General features: G+C 33.4%; 1 protein-coding gene across 5 annotated transcripts in view; it reads left to right on the forward strand.

The window, feature by feature from the left end:
* The window catches only part of LOC114327524 (SH3 and multiple ankyrin repeat domains protein 2), a 466023-nt gene that overhangs the window by 271636 nt on the left and 179744 nt on the right, over window positions 1-14643 (forward strand). The window contains exon 1 of one of the 5 annotated variants that reach the window (XM_028276287.2): window positions 3330-3594. The exons of 3 other annotated variants lie outside the window; for them this stretch is intronic. In XM_028276287.2, coding sequence (XP_028132088.2) covers window positions 3533-3594 — 62 coding nt within the window. In that variant the 5' untranslated portion in view covers window positions 3330-3532. Of the gene's footprint in view, window positions 1-3329; window positions 3595-14643 lie in introns of those variants that run through there. One more of the 5 variants, XM_028276492.2, reaches the window with a different exon arrangement.

The raw sequence follows: 14643 nt of genomic DNA on the forward strand, positions 1-14643 counted from the left end.
AGGTGTTTGCCTTTTTAAGTCTTCAACTGAAGAGGTTGAGGAGTGGGAGCTGTTTTTCTCGAGTTGGTAATTCAGAATTATATCTGTATTTTTCAGTTTATTAATTTCCATAGATTCTAAAGAAGATAGCTTAAGGCCTTTATTTTGAATATGCAGAATTTGAAACTCTTCATTGAAAGAATGATTATGATCTAGAAGGTGAAGTGCGTATGTAGAAGTGTCTGTGTTTCTATTATTGAATGCCCTTTTGTGTTCTGCTATCCGTTTGTCAAAAGTTCTGCCAGTTTGACCGATGTACGTTTTCGGACAGTCACCACACGTTAGTATGTACACACCACTCTGTAGTTGCTTTCTCTTTCGGCTTTTATTGTTCTTAATATATTTGCTTAAGTTGTTGTTAGTTCTGAAAGCTGGTGTTATTCCTTTCTTTTTTATGTATCTGGCTATTTTTGTTGTTATCTTGCCAGTATATGTGAGAGAGCAGAAGGTACTGGGTTCTTGCTGTGGTGGTGGATACACTAATTTCAGGGCTTTCTTATGGAGTTTTTGGTTTAAAATTTTGTTAACTGTTTGTTCGTTATAGCCGTTGTTTACTGCTATTTGTTTAATGATGTTTAGTTCTATCTCGAAGTTAGTTTTTGTCATGGGAATTTCTGTCAGTTTATGTATCATGCTATGGTAGGCTGCTAATTTGTGTTGCGTAGGATGGGATGATGAATTGTGTATAGTTGTGTCAGTATGGGTAGGTTTATGATATACGGAGAACTCATGTTTGTTGTGTAGTCTGGAAATCGTTAGATCTAGAAAGTTTATGGAGTTATTCTGTTCTGTTTCTATTGTAAACTCAATATTATTATAAAGTGAATTAATATATGATAGAAATTGGTCAAGTTGTCTGTTAGTTCCTGTAAAGCATACTAGTATATCATCCACGTATCTCCACCAATATAAGAACTGTTTAAATACGGGATGTTTAGAAATTGTTGTTTCAAGTTTTCTTGAATTTCTAAACATCCCGTATTTAAACAGTTCTTATATTGGTGGAGATACGTGAATGATATACTAGTATGCTTTACAGGAACTAACAGACAACTTGACCAATTTCTATCATATATTAATTCACTTCATAATAATATTGAGTTTACAATAGAAACAGAACAGAATAACTCCATAAACTTTCTAGATCTAACGATTTCTAGACTACACAACAAACATGAGTTCTCCGTATATCATAAACCTACCCATACTAACACAACTATACACAATTCATCATACCATCCTACACAACACAAATTAGCAGCCTACCATAGCATGATACATAGACTGACAGAAATTCCCGTGACAAAAAATAACTTCGAGATAGAACTAAACATCATTAAACAAATAGCAGTAAACAACGGCTATAACGAACAAACAGTTAACAAAATTTTAAACCAAAAACTCCATAAGAAAGCCCTGAAATTAGTGTATCCACCACCACAGAAAGAACCCAGTACCTTCTGCTCTCTCACATATACTGGCAAGATAACAACAAAAATAGGCAGATACATAAAAAAGAAAGGAATAACACCAGCTTTCATAACTAACAACAACTTAAGCAAATATATTAAGAACAATAAAAGCCGAAAGAGAAAGCAACTATAGAGTGGTGTGTACAAACTAACGTGTGGTGACTGTCCGAAAACGTACATCGGTCAAACTGGCAGAACTTTTGACAAACGGATAGCAGAACACAAAAGGGCATTCAACAATAGAAAAACAGACACTTCTACATACGCACTTCACCTTCTAGATCATAATCATTCTTTCAATGAAGAGTTTCAAATTCTGCATATTCAAAATAAAGGCCTTAGGCTATCTTTTTTAGAATCTATGGAAATTAATAAACTGAAAAATACAGATATAATTCTGAATGACCAACTCGAGACAAACAGCTCCCCACTCCTCAACCTCTTCACTTGAAGACTTAAAAAGGCAAACACATTGTAAACTATATCACTTGAGAAAGGCACTCTGCCGAAACAGCTGTAGTCACTTAGTTATAATAAATTCTGTGGAAGTATAGAAAACAAACGTTTTCAGTGTTTTATTATTAGATAAAATGGACTTCCATCAAGTAACGGTCGAATCCATCAATTAATATCAATCTGCTTTACTGACATAGTTTGCCTACGAGTACAAGCAGCTCAGACGAGACCAAAAACGAACACTGAAAAAAAGAAGAAGAACCATATAGAAAACCAATTAAAAGAACTAGAAAAGTATAACACACACATGGAAAATTCTATAAGATTAACCAGAACAAAAAAGAATTCAAACTTAGCTTATCAATAGTTAGAAACAGAACAGTAGAAATTATTGGTGATCAGAACTAGATACTAGAAAGATGGACAGAAAACTTTGAGGAGAGAATAAACATAAGAAGTGAGATTACGTTACAAGAAGAAGAAATCGAGCTCGAAGGCATGGAAGACGAAAGAGAGAATGATAATTTCCCAACAGAGGAAGAAGTAGCAATAAAAAAATTGAAAAAACTGGAGCAGACGGCTTTTCTTCTGAGCTTTAAAACAAAAGGTATAAGTAGGCTGTAGAACTGAGATTTGTAAGTACTTAAAACGACCAGGACCTACCTAAACCATAGGTATAATTATACATATTCACAAGAAAGAGGATCAAACAATTTGTGATAAATACGGAGGAATTACCCTCCTAAACATGACCTACAAAATATTGGTGTATTCTTTATGACCTAATATCAGGATATTGTAACACCCTAATAAGCAAATACATACCAGTGTTTATTTTGCAAAGAAAAATCAACTATCCAAATGAACAGGATGAATTGGCTAGACCACTTAGAGAGAATGAACGACATGGAGCCGTTGAAAAACATGTTTATAGCCCAAGACAAGATTGGGCGAGGAAACGACACAGTACCAGAGTACGATTTAAGGACTAGAGTACAAAATTGGAAAATCAAAGCGAAGCCTAGAAAGGAATGGAAGCTGATTCTAGAACAGGACAAGACCCACTATGGGTGGGTCGACTTTGTCATAAATGTTGATCACCCTGTATATAAAACAGCCTTCTTATTAAATACATCTTACACACTTTACTCACGCCACTGCCAAATCTTATCCTCTTTAGCGCCGCTACTGACTATCCACATGTGCGTAGATAAGTTAACAAAATTTATCGAAAAATAAAAGTGAAAATTATCGGTTTCCGTTGACCGCTGTTGCTGAATCGAAGCCAACTATGTCCATTTCCAGTCAATATAAAACATATTTACATACCTAAACACCTCTAATATAAACAATAATTAAAAAGGTATTTAGTGTGTACCTGTTTGTTGTCTTCGAATACAAGAAACTCCTATCGAGTATCCAGTTACTGGTTGGTTAGGTGTAACACTGTAACAGGTGCGTGTAGTGCAAGTTTCGTTAGATTGTGGATTAAAAAGGCATTAATGATAGTGTGTAGTGATAATTGATAAAATATCGGGACGAAAGTTTTTTATTTTGGTGTTAAAATGACAGAGTTTTATACAAAGCGTGATAGGATCTCGTATAAGTGGATTTTTGAAGGTTATGGGTACGTTATTTGCCTCCTTTTTAGTAATTACATAGAATATATTATTAGTCCAGAGAAATAAGGTTTTTGTCGGGACACTTGAGCAGCCAGGTTGCAAATGGGTTTTTTGGGTACTATATACCTAATACATTATAAATAAAAAAATGCCCGTCACAGTTCGGACGAGAATTTTAGTTATTAACAAATAATGGTCAAAAATGGCAGTTTTTTCGTTTAAATCGCTACAGGTAAAAATAGGGGTATTAAATATCTTATTTAGAGTATTCTTCTTTTAGTAGATGAGCAAAGGTGTACAATGGCAGTTTTTGAATTTTCGTCCAATCATTTGTTGCTTCGCTAATTGCAAGAAAAAACTAAAATTTTTAAAATATAAAATTTGCTATAACTTTTCCGAAAATGAACTTAAGACTTTGACATTGCACGAAAAGTTGAGTCAACCAGTATATATAATGCCCTAAAAATGTCAAGATTATTCGACAATTAGTTTAAATTTTATTCAATTTGTTTATACCAAAGAGCTTTTTTTGCAATGTTATTGTTCAGAAAATAATAACGAAACAGCAATTCTGTGGAAACCACTTGAAAGAAGAATACTTATATTTTCAACATGTTTATAAAAATCAATAAGTCATTTTTATCATTGCGAAAACATTTTTCCAAAGTAGAATCATTTTTAGCTTCTAAACAATTTGAATAGCTTTGTTAATATTGACTGTAGAGTAAATCTACATTGGGATTTTAAAAGCTAGTATTTTTACACGAAGTTTCAAAAAATCTTTTTGCGTAGGTTAATTACAGTCAAAGTTAACCATTTTTATTATTTAATCCACAGTTACTTCTGTGTACATAAAATTCTCCTGTAACAGTGCTAGTTACCATACTCCTCCGAAACGGCTTGACCGATTTTTATGAAATTTTACACATATATCCTGTAGGACTAACAATAGGTTTTAACCTATTTTTCATACCCATAAGTTGGGTAGATTTTTTTTTATTTTTTTGGACAAAATTGTCTATTTTAATTTTTTAATATGTAGCATTAAAAAATACATACAACCCTTAATTTTCACTCTTTTATCCTCAACCACTATTTTTTAATAGCCATCTATATATTTACATCTATAAAATTCTCCTGTCGCAGTGTTAGTTGCCATACTCCGCCGAGACTGCTTGACCGATTTTTATGAAATTATATATGTATATTCGCTAGGTCTTAGAATCGGTCGTAATCGATTTTTCATATCCCTGAGTGATAAGGGGGGTGCCCCCTAACATTTTGTAATGTTTGGTAGGGGTATGTATACATAAAGTTTTCTAATGGACTACGAGTTCATGCAAATTTAAAAAATTATGATCAAAATCCATCAACAACCTCCGGAGATATTAATCGCCGCATATCGATACATTTTTGGCAAAGTAACTTAAGTGACATTTTATGTTTTTCCATTAAATTAAGCTATTATTGTTTAAAAGGTACTGCCAAAGTGTAGTAAGTCTAGAATTACTTCAAACATAATATATCTAGGCTTCCAACACTTTGGCAGTACCTTCTAAACAATAATAGAGTTTGTTTAATGGAAAAGGATGATTCGCCAAACATGTCACTTACGTTACTTTGCCAAAAATGTATTGATATGTTTGAAGAATCAATTTTATTTTTTGAGTGCACGGATTTTAATATTTCCCCTCCACCGACCACGAATCGATTTCGTTAGGACGTCATTTTTAAAGCTTTATTAACCACTCTGTTGAAGATCAAAGTTTACTTGTACACATAACATATATACCTTTAACTTCAAAATGGCGGTAGTTAGGTTGCTTAATTGTTATAAACAAAGTAGCTGTGAATTAAATAAAAAGTGGATAACTTTGACCGTAATTAACCTAGGCAAAAAGTTTTTCTTTGAAAATTCGTGTAAAAATACCAGCTTTTCAAATCTCAAAAGTCTACAGTCAATATTAACAAAGTTATTCAAATTGTTTATAAGCCAAAAATGAGTATTCTATAGTAAAATGTTTTCGGTATGATTAAAATGACTTTTTAATGATTTTGTTTAAATACGTTGAAAACATAACTATTTTTCTTTCATGCGGTTTCCACAGAATTGATATATCGTTATAATTTTTTGAACAATTACATGGCAAAAAAATTGGGATAAACAAATTGAATAAAATTTAAACTAACTGACGAATCGTCTTAAAATTTTTTGTGCATTATATGGACTATTTTACTCAACTTTTCAGGCAATTTGAAAGTTTTAAGGTTTTACTCAACTTTTCGCAAAATTTATAGTAAATTTTTTATTTTCAAAATTTTAGTTTTATTTTGAAATTTCCGAAGCAACAAATGATCCGACCAAAATTCAAAAACTGGCATTTTAAACCTTTGCTCATCTACTAAAAGAAGCATACTATAAATAAGATATTTAATTACCCTATTTTTACCTGTGGCGATTTAAATGAAAAAACTGCCATTTTTGACACTTATTTGTTAATAACTAAAATTCTCGTCCGAACTATGACGGGCATTCTTGTATTTATAATGTATTAGGTGCCAAATAAAGCATTCAGCTGGAAACTCATTCTGCGAAGCTCTTAGACCAATGGAGAAACATTGTTAGGAATATTGGAAGAAATCACGATCCTCAGTAATGGGGAAACGACAAGAGAGAGAGAATGTATTAGGTGTATAGTACGCAAAAACCTTTTTGCAACCTGGCTGCTCAAGTGTCCCGAACATGGTATATTTTTGCATTATTTCCCTGGTGTATATAGTAATTAAACTGTATTTGTGTATAATCTAACGCCTTTTAACCGGTATGATATCTTTTTCTTCTTTGTGTGCCGTGCTTGTTTTCAAGCGTCGGCTATCGTCGTATTAACAAGGTGATGAAATGTTTCTTGATCGGCAGCAATATGAAACAATTCCTCGACCGTTAGACCTGTCTAATGTTACGCAGCGAAGACAGTTGTTTTCTTCCAACCCAGCGTTTTCCCTCGATTTTGCCCTGAATGATCAACCGGAATAAGCGATATTTAGTTCCTCTCATTGTATAACCGAAGTATAGAAACTTTCTTATATTTATAATGTTGATCAATTCTCTAGCAGACGTTCGTTAGATATGTGTGCTGCCCACGGGATTCTAAGCATGCGACGGTAACACCACAACTCGAATGCTTCTAATTTGTTAAAAAATTTTATTTTTGTTGTCCAGCTTTGTTTTTTTTTGCTGTCCATGTATTTTACATCCATAGAACAAAACGGACCATACACTTCAATACTCTTAGGCGTGTGGTCAATTACAGACTTCTACTAGTTCTACTGCAGTTACAAAGTAGCGGTTTAAATTTAATAAAAACTTGTCTTGCTTGTTCCATACGACATTTTATTTCTTGTTGAGGATCCCATTGGTCAGTCACCAGCATTCCCAAGAATTTGAATGTTTATACTTGGAGTATTATCTACTTGCAGTTGTACTCTTAAAAGTACTCTTATTGACATGCATTTAATTTTTCCAGCATTTATTTTCAAGCCATATATTTTTCCTGCAGTATTTATTTTATTTAGCATCAACTGCATAATATCCTGTTCGTTATCTGTGATTATCGCGGTGTCGTCGGCGTAAAGAATGTACCCTTATACCACAGTCAGTGCCTCTGCAAAATCATTGTCCACATAGAGGTTGAATAGCACAGGAGACAAAATACACCCATGTTGCACCCCTCTTAATGTTTCAAATTCCTCTGTATTCGTTGATTTGTTCAGCCTCGCTCGTACTTATTGATTCCAATAGAGATTCTGAATAACTCTTATATCTTTCTTATCAATGTTAGCATTGTGTAGCATTTTTATCAATGTATCGTATTTCATGATGTCAAACGCTTTTTTATAATCGAGGAATTGGATGATTATGTATATGCTTTCGTTGGTCCATGCGGTTATGTACGAGCGTATTCAAGCAGGATGCTGCTTCGCATGTCCCGAGTCCGTTCTTGAAACTAAATTATGTCTCGCTCGCCGCTTAGCTCTTCTAGCTTTCTGAACATTCGTGTGTGAACTATTGGTTCTTTACTGATTACTATTGTTCGAGTTTTCTGAAAATTGAAATCGTCATGTTAATGCGGGACTATCTGATCATGAAGCGGTTTATACGAAGTTTAACATCTTTAGCAAGCACTCTTCGAAAACTCGACGTTTAGGCAGGATTTTTTCCGCTCGGAATTTTCGTTAATTCCAAAATTTATGCTTAACCTCTGAGTGGCCCTTTCCTTCTATGAACGTCGATAATAATTTCAGTGACTTTTTGAATAAGCTTGTCTGTATCTTCAATAAAGCATTTCCTTTAATCACAATTAAGCCAAAACATCACAAACCCTGGACTACCAAAGGTGTCCGCATATCAGCCAAAAATATGCGTTCACTACTGTACATCAAGAAATTTACTACCAACGTCTCTGTTACTGAATATATCACCAAGTACAGGGCGATCTATTTAAAAGTTATAAAATCAGCTAAAAAATTGTACTATCAAAATCGTCTGAGAAGCTCTAAAAGTGTTGCAAAAGAAACTTGGTCCATAATAAACGATCTTCGTAATAAAACTCACACAGCTCAAATATTTTCCCTTCCAGACCCAGAAAATCTAAATGAATACTTTGTTAATGTGAGTAAAAATATAACATCAACTATTGTGTCACAACAAGATCCCATTTCCTATCTCCCTAATTCAGGAAAAGTCTCGAATTCATTCTTTATAAGACCGGTTGATAAATCTGAACTGATTCAGACAATCAATAATATCAAAAGCAAATCTTCCTGTAGTACCGATGGACTATCCATAAAAATTTTCTCAAATCTCCCAGACAGTGTGTTGGGAGTCCTCATCTCTCTAATTAATGATTCTTTTGAGAAAGGTAAATTTCCAGAGTGCCTAAAGACGGCCATCATTATTCCTCTTCATAAGGGTGGTGAAAAATCAAATGCCTGCAATTATAGACCTATTGCATTACTACCGGTACTCTCCAAAATTATTGAGAGACTCATAAAAGCCCGACTTATGTCCTTTCTCGTTGATAACAATATTTTATCACAAAATCAGTTCGGCTTTTTAAATAATAAATGTACCACAGATGCCATGTTTTCTGTACTACATGAGGTTTATCAAGCATTAAACAATAATCTGCACACTGCCACTGTTTTTTGTGATTATGCCAAAGCTTTTGATTGTGTGAATCACGACATTTTGATAAAAAAACTAGATTTCTACGGAATTCGAGGTATTTCTTCGAACTGGTTTCAATCTTACTTGGATAATAGGAAACAACTGGTTAGAGCAAATGATACAGACTCTAGTCTCAAAAATGTTGTATGTGGGGTACCACAAGGTTCAGTATTGGGTCCTCTACTTTTCCTTATCTTTATTAATGACATCACTAGCTTAAAAATCGATGGAAAAGTTTTTCTTTTTGCTGATGATACCAGTATCACTTGGAGCAACTCAAATATCGCAACTCTTCATGCTACTATAACTTCTGATCTACTTACAATAAAATCTTGGTCCGATTCAAATTTACTCTCTTTTAATGTAGATAAAACAGTAGCATTGTCCTATAAAGGAGCTCTTCAACCCTTACCTCTTCATAACAGCCAGATCAGTATCGTTGATTCTGTAAAGTTTCTTGGTATTTTTTTAGGTAGCAATCTGAAATGGTCCCTTCATATTGATGTGTTAAGCAAGAAACTATCCTCAGCTTGCTTTGCAATAAGATCTATTTCAAAGGAAATGAATTTAGCCTCTTCCAAAATAACATATTTTTCTTTGTTCGAGTCACATCTTCGATATGGTCTCCCTTTTTGGGGTTCTGGTACGGCTGCCCAATCTGATGTTATTTTTAAATTACAAAAAAGAGCAATAAGATATCTGTTTGGCCTCAGAAGAACAACACATTGCAGAAGCTACTTCAAAGATCACAGGATTCTAACACTACCTTCTTTATATATTTTAGAAACTGTTTGCTTAATTCGTAAACATCTACATGTCTTTCCAGCAAGACCTAGACATGACTATTCCACCAGAAATTCTACCTTTGACATCTATTTACCGATCCCGTCCAGTGAGTTAGTAAAGAAATCTATATTATATTCTGCAAAAAAACTTTACAACCATCTCCCTCTACAACTTAAATCTGCAACATCTTTCCCCAAGTTCCGTAAAATGACTAAAGCCTATTTATCTGAAAGACCATATTATTCAACAGCAGAGTTTCTTAACCAATAACTAAGAAAGTACAGTATTCTTATTTATAAGTATAATCTTAATCTATATTTGAGTGTCATATGCAGCAGCTTAACTTAACTTATTAAATTTCTTAAGGTAGATTATGCAATTTGCAAATTTTTTTTTTAATTTTGCAATAGATTGTTACTGTTTTTTTTGTTTATCTTCATTATTTTTATTTATGTAGACGATTTATATCATTTTAGTAAATTGTATTTGTTATTTGTTATTGTTCTTATTTATGATTCTTGTAAGCTTTGTCTATAAAATTGTTAAATTTTTCATGACAATAAAGCATATTTCTATTCTATTCTATTAATGTCTTTTGCTCTAGTCTTAAATCTGTGAACTACTCTTTGAAGGCTGTCTTCTGCTTGGTCTATCAATATTGCACCGTCTGTGAAACAGAGAATTTTAATTTCGTTGTTCCCCAGTCTGTATTCTCTTCCTTTATTGACGCTTTTTATAACTTCATCTATAATTAGATTGATTAGCATAGGGCTTATGAATCCTCTAGTCTTATTCCATTATCTGTATCTATTGGTTCCGTAAGTTGTTTATCTGTTTTGACTTATTCTTCTTCTTCTTTTTAACTTACGATCTTGCGTTTCCATTTTCCATTGTTGTACTCCAATCGTAGATATATCGGCTTTAGCATCATCCTTCCATATTTTTCTGGGACGTCCTACTAATCTTCTACTATCTGTTCTTTCAAAAATTACTGTCTTTAACACTCTGTCTTCCTCTGACCTTACCACATGACCTCCCCATCTTATACGGTTAGATTTTGTATGTCTGACGATGTTTTCAGTACCATATAGAGTCACCAATTCAGCATTGCGGCGCCTTCTCCACTCTCCTGTCAATTCATCTCGTTGATGGCCAATATCATCTGAGAACCGTTCTTTGTTCTTTCAAATACCAGCAGCTTATTTTTGCAGCAATTTAGACTTCTATTTTATCCTTTTGATAGACGTTTTCAATTGTTTTTATACTATCCAGCGGGATCTAATTACAAGAGATATATCACAAGAGATGCCGTTCTTTTTGTATATGGAATAAAAAAACTATGTTCTTGATATATTCTGTGCATTATTCATAGAGATTATTATGTATTGATTTACAATTTGAAATTATTTTCCATCCTTAACAACTTATTAATTCTAACTACTGACGAATTGTAATAAATAATTGCTTTATTATGGTTGATCAATTAGCAGAGATACTAATTATAGCGCATTTAGCTCTTGATGGAAGTTTAATGAAAGAATGTGATTTTAAGTGGTTGTGTCGCGATGCTTTAAATTTTAAATCTGCATTTTCGTTGGAAATTTTTTCCTGCGAATAAGCGTCCCTATGACATACAGTCGCTCGGTGAGGGGTTAATTTGAAACAGAAATGTAACATCCGCTACGCAGACGCCTCGCTGTACGATGTTAACGGAACCGGACGAAACACTTAGCTCTCAGAATCGTATTTGGTGAATCGGAGTGTTGATTTTAATCATATCCTCTTGCAATTATTGTATTACTTTGTCGACATGCCTTAAACAAGACTCAAACAAAGTAAAAAATGATACAATTTTTTTTAAACGGTTCAGACACGCACACGCAGTGGATAATTTATATATTTGTATGTCTGCTCTATAGATACACTTAGAGACAAAAATATTGGACATGTTAGTTTCTTTTTCTTTAAAACATTCTTTCTTTCTTTCTCCCCTTCCTTATACCTTTTCAGGTGTCGGATTTGGGTTTAGTTTAGCAGTTTAGCTACATATTCACCCATGCATCTCTTCCATTCTTTTATGTCTTGTGCTATTAGTTTCATTTCTTCTAGCGTTTTCTGTTTAATTTTTCCTGCTTCTACTATTTGCTATATCCATTTTTTTCTCGGTCTGTCTTTTTTCTTTTTTGTAATATTCCTTGTTTCGTAAATTTTCCTTGTTAGTCTACTAGGTTTCATTCTCATCAGATGTCCATACCAGTTTAATTGTCTCTTTATTATTTTATTCATTATTGGTTCCTATTTAGTTATCGCTCTTATTACCTCATTTCTTATTCTATCCCATTTGGTCTTTCCGGCTATAGCACGTAAATGTCTCATCTCAATTGCATTTATCCTACTATTATGCTTTTTCTGTAAAGTCCAATTTTCGCTTGTATACAGCATCGTCGGTATCACTTCGCTGGACAATTCTTTTTTCTTCAGAACTGGTGCTAGTGCGTAGTATAGTTTGTTTGATTTTTTAGTTCTGTTTGTTATTTCGAGGTCTATTTTCCCATCATTGTAAATTATACTTCCAAGATAATCATATGCTCATCATATGGTCATATGGTCAGATATGCTCGCTAAGAGCGGTTCCGGACCCGCCGGCTGGAGAAAGAGGAGGTGGGTTTAGTCGGTAGGCATGCCGGCAGCATATTTACAGATGCTTGCGTGTGTAGACACCAGGGTGTTGAAATCAGTTAGGGTTTGGAAAAACAGTACATTTACACATGCTAGCGCGTGTTGACACCACGGTGTTGAAATCAGTTAGGGTTTGTAAAAACAGAACGTTTACAGACGCTAGCGTGTGTTGACACTAGGGTGTTGAAATCAGTTAGGGTTTGGAAAAACAGTACAGTTACAAATACTAGCAGATTTGGACACCAGAGTGTTGAATCCAGCTAGCTTTTTTAGTAAAAAATATACATGCATAAATGCTAACGGCTATTGACTTTGATTTTATATACCTACTGCTGTGGAAAAATATTTAAGTGATTTAGGTATTAGTAAATAATTAAACGTTGTTGGGATATAAACAATAATGTAATAACACAAAAGAACAACATACAAAATAATGTTGCTCTGAAGCTATTTGCTTGTGGAATTTGTATAATTAAATATTTAGATGGGAAATAAGCCACAATTAAATTGAAAAAAAATAATTTTATAACGTTTCGATGCCCAAATCGGGTGTCGTTGTCAAAATAAAAAATACTACTACAGGGTGTTTGGTAAAGAATGGGCCATAGCTTAACCTCAGGTTCCTAAGCTTAAAATAGGCCGATTTAAGCTAACTTCCTTAGTACAAAGTTTATAATAACCGAGATACAGGGTGTCAAAATTAAACTTTTTTTTATTTATTATTGAATATTTCCTGACAGGCATGAGACATCAACACGAAATTTGGTATGTGGGGGTTTTTCGGGACGAGAAAACTAAATTCCCTACCAAAAGTTATGTGTTGCCCAGAGGGCGCCACATACGCCTTTCAGCACTCATTTAATACGTTCAATTTTTTTTATCCGTCACTCCGTATAATTTTGACATTAAAATTTGTATTCCCCTATTAGTTTTACTTAAAAAAGATATACCTCTTTCATCTCCCTAAACTCAACCGTTTACGAGATAAATGCATTTTAAATCTGCGGTGCAACATAATTTTTAGCATAATATCATCGTAGTTACATCAGAAAAATAACTTAAAACCATAAAATTTTCCAAAAATGTATCGCAAATTTCTTCAAATGAAATTTGCGATGCAATGCCATAAATTTGAGAACTGGCACAATTATTATGGTTTTAAGTTATTTTTCGGGTGTAACTACAATGATATTATGCTAAAAATGATGGTGTATCGCAGATTTAAAATGCGTTTATCTCGAAAACCGTTGAGTTTAGAGAGATGAAAGAAGTATAGCTTTTTTAAGTAAAACTAATAGGAGAATAAAAATTTTAATGTCAAAATTATACAGAGTGAGGGATAAAAAAAATTTAACGTAATAAATAAGTTCTGAAAGGCGTATGTGGCGCGCTCTGGGCAATATATAATTTTTGGTAGGGAATTCAGTTTTCTCGACCCAAAAAAACCCCACATACCAAATTTCATGTTGTTATCTCATATCTGTCAGGAAATATTCAATAATAAATAAAAAAAAAGTTTAACTTTGACACCCTGTATCTCGGTTATTATAAACTTTGTACTAAGGTAAGTTAGCTTAAATCGGCCTATTTTAACCTCGGGAACCTGAGGTTAAGCTATGGCCCATTCTTTACCAAACACCCTGTATATTAAACAAAAATGTTGTTGCTTAGTAAAAAATTCTACTAATAATTTTTTTAATCTGACTCATTTATATTGGCAATTTATACATGTATTATACATTTTAAAGTATTTTTTACTAAACAACAACATGTTTGTTTAATTTAGTAGTACGTATTTTGAATTTTGACAACGACATCCGATTTGGGCGTCGAACCGTTAATGAAATTATTATTTTTTTAAATTTAATTGTGGCTTATTTCCCATCTAAATAGTTAATTATAAAAATGCCACAAGCACAAAGCTTCAGAACAACATTATTTTTTATGTTGTTTTTTGTGTTAATATATTATTTTTTATATCCCAACAACGTTTAATTATTCATTAATACCTAAATCACTTAAATATTTTTCCACAACAGTAGGTATATAAAATCAAAGTCAATAGCCGTTAGCATCTATGCATGTATAACCACTAAAAAAGCTAGCTGGTTTCAACACTCTGGTGTCCAAATCTGTTAGTATTTGTAAATGTACTGTTTTTCCAAACCCTAACTGATTTCAACACCCTAGTGTCAACACACGCTAGCGTCTGTAAAGGTACTCTTTTTCCAAACCCTAACTGGTTTCAACACCGTGGTGTCATCACGCGCTAGCATCTGTAAATGTACCGTTTCTCCAAACCCTAACTGATTTCAACACCCTGGTGTCTACACACGCAAGCATCTGTAAATATGCGGCCCGG

This window comes from Diabrotica virgifera, chromosome 1 (assembly GCF_917563875.1).
Source record: "Diabrotica virgifera virgifera chromosome 1, PGI_DIABVI_V3a".
Lineage (NCBI taxonomy): Eukaryota > Metazoa > Arthropoda > Insecta > Coleoptera > Chrysomelidae > Diabrotica > Diabrotica virgifera.